At 46.9% G+C, this 9,230-nt stretch overlaps 1 protein-coding gene across 1 annotated transcript; it reads right to left on the reverse strand.

Moving 5' to 3' along the window:
* Positions 1 to 3,603: 3,603 nt before the first annotated feature.
* LOC104381824 (leukocyte cell-derived chemotaxin-2-like) lies at positions 3,604 to 6,390 on the reverse strand. The gene is made up of 4 exons (XM_009989642.2): positions 6,345 to 6,390; positions 4,832 to 4,928; positions 4,293 to 4,438; positions 3,604 to 3,770 (listed from the first exon to the last, which is right to left on the reverse strand). Exons 1-4 carry the CDS (start codon positions 6,388 to 6,390, stop codon positions 3,604 to 3,606), a joined length of 456 nt encoding a protein of 151 aa, XP_009987944.2.
* Between the last annotated feature and the right edge of the window lie 2,840 nt (positions 6,391 to 9,230).

Below are 9,230 nucleotides of genomic sequence, written 5' to 3' on the forward strand. Positions count from 1 at the left end.
TGGGGAACTTGGACATGTTTCTCTTGCATGAAGGGTGTGAGTTCCCCGTTTTGTCCCTTATATGTCAGTAGTAACCTCCTTGGCTGTGTAAGCCCCCTCGAGGTCTTCTCCTGGACTAAGCAAGAGAGCAGTGGGCAAATGTGTTTGGGCTGATATTGAGATGCACGGAAGGAGTTAAGCCTGATGCTGTCCTGGAGAAAACTCTGCTATTCAGCCTTTCCAAAGATACTGTGGCTCTGCTGAGCGGTGTTTCAGGAGGGTCCATGGCTAGTTGCAAGGGCTTTTGTATAGATGGTACCTGCCGTGCATGGGTCCGTGAACCCTGCAAACGTGAGACTACTCCTTAACATGTTAATCTTAACATTATCTCTTAATAAGAAAAGTCAGATGGTAGAATGATGAAATAAGGTTTTTTGAGGAAAAAAAACCCAGAAAACTCTGAGACACACCTGGGCAGTGGTAGTGGACTCTTTGAGTGAAACAGCAAAAGCCAAGGCCAAACCCTGAGCTAGAGCAAATCCAACCCCCAGCCAAGGCCTGTGGCTTTCTTCCAGCTGTGCTGCCTCCCTCCTTTGATTGCCCACAAGTGAGGGGCTGTTTTTTCCATTGTTTCCTTTTTCCATGCATTTCAGCTTGGTGGGATTCAACCAATGTCCAAAAACTGATCATTTGATCCATGAAATCCTCAGTGAGGCTGCAGCCCCAGTGAATTGGATAACTGAGAGCTGCACATCTTATTTCTTGGTCGTGTTACACTATCATCACTGTGGGTTTGCCAGGCTTGTTGGCAGGCAGTTGAAAAAGTAAATCCTCTTCCTAACTATGTTTTACAGAACATTTGGCTTTGTCCTTCTCATGGTCAGTGTGGGAACAAGCCAAAGCTGACCACTCACCTCCCTGCTGACCTGCATACAATATGTTATTCAAGAGCCTTAAAAGCTGTTTCTCTGGAAAACAAGTAATATTCTTTGTGCTTATCATTAAAAAAAAAATCAAATGATGATTTAAAAATTAGCTGCAGAAGAATTTACTGGTGCGATTAGCAGCACAGACTTTCATGGTGAAAATCCAGTTGGCGCAACGTAAGACAAATTGCACTCGCTGTTTATTCAGGCTTCTGATCGTCGAACAGGCTGAGATAAGAGGAGTTTTGCCCCGGTGAGTAGTTAAGCCTCGTGTGCACGGGTTCTGTTGTAGTATCGGTGGAAGATCAGCAGGTTGCGCTAACTGATCAGCCAAAAGGCAGCGTTGGGCACGTCGGTTGGAGCAGCCAGCAGGCTGCAGGACATCTGGGTGTGTTGCCTTTCTTCTTTGCTAATTATGAGCTGAAGACGAAGCTGGGCTGGTGCACAGTTCTGATTGAAAACTTCATCTCGAATTTATTTTGCCTTTATTATCATACTTAGTAAGCCTGAGTTAGGCAGGTTTTAATGGGGAGGGCTGAGAAACACAAAGTTTTTTTGCTACTTATGTCCTGGCTCACCGGGAGAACAAAGCTGTGGCTGAATCCTCCAAAAGTCCTTTAGTGCTCGGGGAAATAGAAGGGAATAGTGCAATTTTGGGTTGCAGCCTTAGGCAGTTAGGACTTCCATGATTTGGGATCCCAGCTTATCTCTCTGTCTGGGACCTTGTGGTACAAATTGACAAAACAAAAGGGGTAGCAAGGAAAAGGATCCCTGCAGAACTGACACAGAAAAAAAGCAATTCTGCACGGCCTGGCTTTGCCAACTCTGTCCTGGAAGGCTTAATTGCCCCATTACATCCCCCAGCACCCTTTGCTCTCACCTTGAATGTTTCTAGAACTGTGTATTTTATTTCCTTCCCAGAGTAAACTGTACTTTCCCGTCTACAGCCAGTTATTTTTTTACTAGACTGAAAAGATAAAGCTGCATTTACTTACACTGTTTGCCCCAACTGCCCTGTAACCTAAAATAGAAAGTGGTATTTGCTTTTTCTTCTCTGCTGCTGGGTGACAGCCCCAGCTGAACCCGGAGGTTTCAGCATTTGCCCTCTGCCTCTCTCAGGCAGCCGCAGGAGCATCCTGCATCCCTGTGCCAACGCACTGCACCTCCCTGCGCTGCTGGAAAAACTCAGGTTAAGTAATAGTTCCTTGAAAAGGTTCATGAAACTGATCTGTGGGAACAGACCAGAAAAGTGCTGAGCTGTTGTCATTAACGTACAGCTGAAAATGTTGCTTGTAGAGGAGCAAAACTGATGTGTTGGCTGGAGGCTCAGAGCCCCGCTCGGCAAGGTCAGCTCAGTCTTTCGTTAAGCTTTGCATGGAGAAGTGGGGGCTCGATTGGGACCTTCCCTTTTCAAATGTGAGAAGTTGGTAAGTGGGTTAAAAACTGGGATTTTAACTAAGTGAAACTTAGGTGGGAGTCTTTCTTTTCTGCAGGCAACCAACTTCATGACAAAATTTTTTTTTTAGTTGGCCAAAACTGGAGAACAGTGGCGACTTTTGCTGAAATGTTTCTGCTTTAAATACGAGAAAAAGCTTTTTTTCACAGCAAACTCAATTGTGTTGACTCATTTTCAACACTGGGTTGCTATTTGCCCTGCAGATTTGGACTGTATATTTATATGGATTTTCCATTCATAGCAAAATTAAAGCAGTTCCTGGGGAAGGTGAATGGGACACAGCAGGTTAAGGGCTTTTCACAGATGTAGCAAATATCTTTTTGTAGTTTCTTACAAGAAACAAATCTGCTGTCAGGACATAGGCAGCTCCCACTGAAGCAGCTTCCCTGCTTATCCGAGGCTGCAGTTGCGTTAGGAAATATATGAACCTGCAGCACTTACAGAGCACTTTAGCCCTTGAGAGTCCCAGTAGCGTGTTGGTAGCCTTGGCCTGAAAAGCCCTGTCCTCTTGACAAGAACTTCTTGTCCTGGGAAAGTCTTCAGCTGATTTACTAATGGAAAGAAATGCCTCACTTGGACAAAGAGAAACCCGGGTGTGCCAAGGCAATCCTGAAGCAGGAGTCTGGGGAAAAGGAATGAGTTACTTCATTAATGTTGGTTTATATTTTTGGTCATGGGCCCCAGGAAAGATTTGGGTTTCAGCTTTATACAGATTTTTTCCTCCCCAGCTGCATTAAAAAAGCAGAACCCAGCCCAAACTATGACAGCACCAAAGAAATTCAAAGCAGTTTGTAGTGAAGCAGCCCTTTAATAATGTGACTTTCCATACGCAAGCATGAGTGAAATTTCTGGCTTAGCGAAGAAATCTGAGTGTTTGGCTGCAAAGAGAGCCGAGAAGCCCGAGACGAGTGGGCTGCAGCACAGCTCCCCACGGTGCTGCTGAGCATCGGGATCCACCAGCTCCCAGCCCCTCGTCCATTCCCCTCTGCTTCAGCCTTCATCTCCGAGTGCAGTGATGTGCAGGGTGTGACGGAACCTATAAAGCACGTGTTATACCTTGCTCTGAGGCTGTCGATGTTCAGATAACCACCAGCGTTTTGTTCATGGGTACTTTTTAAGTGGACCAGCTCCTTGAGGCTCAGTGGCTTCTGCTTTGCTGGAGTGACTACCTATGCCCAAGCGATTTACTGAATACACAAGTGGGGGGGCCGAAGGCTTTGCCCCTCATGTGCAGTCATCTGTTCACAGATTGGGAGTAGGATCTGTTAAGTCACAGTTCTGGATATGGACATGGGATGTAATTCCTCGGTAGACCCTTTGCATGGGCAGCAGGACACCGATTTTCTCTCCCCTCTTGATGGGGCCGCTGTACTTGACGGGTTTGATGTAAAACATCTTAATGCAGAATCCTGTTAACAGGGGAGAAGAGGGAGAAACTGTTGCTCCTATGAAATGGTCTAAAAGCCTGGCAAAGTCAGAACGTTCAGTAGCAAAATACCAACAACAATAAAAAGATAAGAGCTGCAGCAGCAGAAAAAGTTACGGAAAATGCGGTGATGCGCCCGTAGCATCAAGAAGACAGAATAGGAAAAGAAATAAATTAATACGGAGGAGGGTGGGGGAAGGGGATTAATGTGGGTAAAACTGCAGGAGCAAGCCAGAGGCTGCTCCTTTAATTATCCAAAATGTACAAAGGCACCAGCTTCATCCTTGGACTTTCCCCAGAGTTGAAGTTCTGTAATCCTTTCAATCCATTTTCCTGCATTAACAGAACCTGGATTTCAAAGTTACAGTTTTCACTTGGATTCACTGCACATGCACTGTAGTGCAGGTCGGGTTCATGATTTTTGGCTCAGTTTAAAGCTCTATAAACAAAATCAGAGCATTTTGCAATCGGGCTTTGCGAGCCGCGCGTCTTTCCGCCCTGGTACCTGATCCTGACAGCTGGACTCCGTTGTCGATGGCGTTGCCGTTTCCGTAGGGCCTGGCTTGTTTGTCAATCTTCCCGGTGAAGGGCGCGTACACCACCGAGCCGTCCTGGCACACCACGTCCACTCCCCTGTGCTTCCTCCCGCCTCTGAAGAAGAGGAGCGAGGCGGGTCAGTGGGCAGCGGAGCGCCCCACCAGCCAGAAACCCTAAAGCAACACAGCTGCCCCTGGCAATGTGCCCCGACAGCAGCTCTGCAGGGTCACCCCGGGGACCCCAACAGCAAACTAGAAATAAAGCATCACCCAAAGGAAAGAGGGAAAGGGAAGAAATTGCTTTACAGCACTTGATGCTGTTAGAAAAAAGGGGGCAAACACCAGGGACATAAGGTTTAAAACTCTGTTTTGCCGAGCCCTGTGGATGGTTTTCCAGAGGCTTTTAGCCTCTGAGAGCTCTGACTCTTCCTTGCCAATTTTTTTCATGCTTATTTTTGTTCTAAGAAAGTTGCAAGCGCAGTCGTCTCCCACCACCCCAGCCCAGGACCTGGGGTCGTTGTACGAGCCGCAGCCCTGGGAGTCGCAGCCTCTGACTCTGTTTGCAGGTTGGCTTGAGCAGATTTTCGCCCATTGTGCTGCAGCAGCTAGAAAAGAAGGAAAGAGAACGACAGAAGATGAGACCCACAGCTAGAAAGGGAATTTCCCAGCCTGTGGTGTTTAATCAATAGCAAGGCCCCTTTGGACTTCACTGTAACCATGGATCAGGCTTCAGGGAACTAAAAAGTTGTTCATCTTTGAATGCAAGTTAATTTTAGGGATGCGATGAAACAGCATTTTTTTGGTTTATGCTTTGTCCAGTGACGTTTCAGGGTACCTAAAGCAGCGACTTCAGAGCAAAACTGCAGGACAAATAGATCTGGAGGAGACATCATGGAGTGACCCACTCCTCTGCCCCCACCGCAGGGCAGACGTGCTGTGCTGCATTCGCATGGCAGGCGTGGGGCTGGAGCTATGGGATGGCTCTGTCTGGAAGGTGACCTGAGCTGCCCAGGGTCTTGAGATACTGAACTGTAACTGCAAAAAATAGGGCTGAAAGAGACCCACCAAGTCCATTCCTATTCCCTAATGTGAGATCCAGTCAAAGATAAAAGCTGTCATCTACCTTTCATTAATGGCATTTTCTCTCTCGCAGTGTGTCTATATTACTGTTTCAAAGTAGCAGCCAGTAGGGTGATATCCATCCTCATATTTTTTATTCCAGACTCAAGCTATCATCACCCACAGTCAAACCCTGCTGATCCTACAGCCCCAGCAACATCTGAGAGAGGGAAGACGTTTATGGGGGGAAAGGGGGACACGGCAACCCCTGACTCAGTACCTTCTACAAGCCTCTACCAGCCCTGCTCCCCACTACTAGGATTTCCCATGGGATGCTTCGGGAGGAATGGGGCTGGTCTAGCAAGAAGCAAGAAGATGAGCTTTATTCATGTGCGTGAACGTTTCAGCAGATACCAGCCCTGTCGGGCTCTGGGAGCACTCACAGACAGGGGAAATGATGTGCTGACACGGAAGGTCCGGTGCTAAAAGGGTGCAGGAAATCTCTAATGCCTTCCTCAAGCGAAGCAGCCCTTTGTTCTAGGTAGTCTTCGTTTATTTTAATGAGTTTTGTGCTCTTTGTGAAATTAAAGGTGATGACATTAAGCACAGAAACATCTCTGGGAACACTCTGTGTTCAGCAGGCTGATCTTTAAATAAAAGGTGTTTAAGGAAACATGCACGCTGTTAGCAATTGATACGCCTCAGCCAATTCTTTATGCAACCAATGTTACTACTCCAACAAAATTTTACCCAGCTCCTTACCATATCTAAAAAGGATTTTTCCGTGGAGGCTGCTATGCAATGGGAGAGGGGTTATATTCGAAAGCAAAAAATGGCAGAGAACAAATCAGTTCCTAAATCCTTACAGATACACTTCATTTAAAAAAAAAAAAAAAAAGAAAGGAAGAGAAAAAGAAGGCAGATCACAATGAGCAACGTTTACTCAAATTCAGCTAACTCACCACTGCAGATCGCAATCGCGAGGATGACTGCTGAGACTCGGTGCATTTTCACGTGCCTTGAGAAAGCTCTGCTTTCAAAGTGAAAGGTCCAAAATACTTTGCTTTCTATTTATACACGTCAACAGAGGCCGTATCCAAATTTTTCCAGCCAATCAGAAAATTTATGCGGCCTCAGCCTTTTTGCTCGCAGATTCAGGCCAACAGCAAGACCCGACAGCAGCCCTCGAGGTGCACCACCAGCCCGGCTCGTTGGCGGTGTCCAGGCTCCAACCTATTTAGCAATAGCAGCTGCGTGGTTTTGTTTGGTGTTGTTTACAATGAAACCATGATTATTAAACCCAAATGTTAAGGACAATTTGTAACTATTCCCGCCTGTTGCACAATCCTGAAGTTTTAGCAAGATAACTTGGGTGGAGAAGGGGAAAAGAGTTTAAATGAACGTAAAAAAAAATATATATCTGGGCAGATGGAAACCTTGCCCTCCCACCATGGCTGTTGCTTCATGGAAGGAAAGTCAGCCAGGTGGACACAGCTCTGTGCCATGTATCACATCCAACCTCTTGCTGGAAAAATCTGATCAGGTGACCCGTGAAATGGGACCTTTGCATCCCATTCTTATTACCAGCTTCATTAATGCATCCCAGATATTGCCATGTTGCTGCTGCTGAAGCTTCAGCGTTAACAGTGGGAGAGACACATGTTTGCAATCTTCGCTGTGCCTGAACAGAAAATGTTACAAACCCTGTAATATTGTGGCTGAGCAAAATTACAGGAAATCGAAGAAGAAGAGAACACTGGAGCATGAACAAGGCCACCTCGAGTGTTGTTTCTGGGAAGGGAGGGAATGCGATGCCCTGGTTTACAGCCAGGAGCTGGAAGCTGGTTGGCTTCTCGGCTCTTTGGCCACCTGGTCTGTGTCACTGGGAGCCACTGACTGTTTTTTTCCTCTGTGCAATTTAAAACTGAGAGCCCAGGTTAGATACGGCTTTGGGTCAGGGCTTTCAGCCAGCATCCTGTGCCCTCGCTGTCTCTCTTTCTTGGCATCGGGTGGGTGGAGACTGGCCTTACATCCTAAAACAGAACCAGGACCTGTTCTGCTGCACCGAATTCAAAACCCATCTTTGCTGGAGATGGAAACATCAGCTGCTGGTGGATGCTGCTGAACAGAAGTTGTATTTCATGGGAAAAGAAAGCGATCCCATCGGGATGTCTTCAAGACACGTGTGCTGCCTTTTCCTTTCCTCTTCTCCCAGTGAAGCATCATCCAGCTGCATCCCTTATGTCTGTCATACAGTAACAGTGACAGGGTGATGGCTTGGCTTGGACAGAACCAACGCCTGCACCCAGCTGAAGCCTGGCTGGAGTGGGCTTCATAGCCTGGAGGAGACCCTGTGAGATGTTCCAGCTCCAGACGGCCCACTGCAAATCAGCAAGAGGAGGAGGAGAGTCCTGCTGGTCCTGCTACACGAGGGGTTTTGGATCTGCTGCTGCCTCCCCGCAGCCCACACACCCATTTGAACCCCTACGTGATTTTTTTCTCCAGAAGAAACACTGTGGGTTTACTGTTTTCCTGCTCATCAGATGTTGCATGTAGAGAGGGGAAAAATCTATTTGACAGGAACATTTTGAAACAAGATGTTTAGACAGACCATGTCTGGGGAAAAATGGCAGTCCCTGGCTCTCTGTGCAACGCTCCTCGTGCCCAGGGCTCAGCTAAACCAATCCAGAGAAAATTGCGTTATCTTCAATTCAGTTTGTTAATTATTAATTTTGTTAGAAACCTACCAACTGAGATCAAAGAGGAGAAAAGAATGGGTGAAGTAATTCTGTGCCTTTTCCTCAGAAGCTCAGAAAAGGAGCTTTTTTCCCTAATTCTGTTGCTAATGAATACCCTGAGGCCAGATACTTTCACAGTTTCAAGTTGCACGCTCACGGAGGTGAACTTTACCATGGTGAGATGCAACAGAAAAACCCACCAGCTTCAAGGGCATTCGTCAAACACTACAGTAAGGTCTCTTGGCCGCCAGCCCACGCCAGCTCTGGAATTTCTCTGACCTATGAGACAGCAGCCACAACAGCCAACATCTGCTTGTGTCCTAAATTAGCGCTGCCACCAACACGCTTGGCCATGCAGACTGTAGGAAATGCACACCTGCCCTGGTGTCACACTGGGAAATCTGGGTTAAGAGCTTTTTGGAAATCTCAGGTGGGATATTGGTTCCTCCAGGATCTTTTAACAAACTACTGCCTTGCTGTAGAGGCGTGTGGAGGGTGGAAAGACTGAATAGGTCAGTAGGGCATGGCTCCTCACACCCCATCGTGATGGGTTTTGGCTTTGTTTTGATTCAACAGAGTTTCAAAGTTTTTACAGAGCTAATTGAGTGAATTAAACATGGTAAAGATTGAATTATTTGCAGACATTTTACGTTATACCCTGAGATAAAGATCAGGGAGGTTCAAGAGTGATTAATGTATTTCTGCATGAGCCCTGCAAGAGCAGTGGATGCTTCGCTCGCCTCCTCTGTGCCCAACACGCTGCTTTTCATGGGTTTACAGTCTTATTCCGTGCCTGAACAACATCCCAAGGGCTGAAGCAATGCACATAACCTGCCAATTTCTTCACATTTTGCTTGTTGCAAAGCGGTTTGTTTTTCTTTGCAGAAAAACCGATCGCAGAAAGGTGGCAGCGATGGGCAATTCCTGAATTTTACATTGATGGCAGGTGTGTGGAAGAGTTAAAGCAGGACAGGGAGGGCAAAACCAAGGGCAGAGCCTGTTTGATGCAGGTGATGAAGTGCTCCTGCACTGGGGAGGAGATAGGGGAAACCGTGTGGGAGGTAAGTGAGGCCGGACAGGGTTTTTCCCCATCTCATGCGGTGCTGGGAG

This window comes from Tauraco erythrolophus, chromosome 16, assembly GCF_009769465.1.
Source record: "Tauraco erythrolophus isolate bTauEry1 chromosome 16, bTauEry1.pri, whole genome shotgun sequence".
Classification (NCBI taxonomy): Eukaryota; Metazoa; Chordata; class Aves; order Musophagiformes; family Musophagidae; genus Tauraco; species Tauraco erythrolophus.

Coding starts and splice junctions, on each gene's coding strand:
- LOC104381824 (XM_009989642.2), bottom strand. CDS start 6,390: ATGCACCGAGTCTCAGCAGTCATCCTCGCGATTGCGATCTGCAGTG. Junction 4,929..6,344: donor CGCGATTGCGATCTGCAGTG/GTGAGTTAGCTG, acceptor CTTCTTTTCTAG/CTGCTGCAGCACAATGGGCG. Junction 3,771..4,292: donor AGTCCAGCTGTCAGGATCAG/GTACCAGGGCGG, acceptor CCCTGTTAACAG/GATTCTGCATTAAGATGTTT.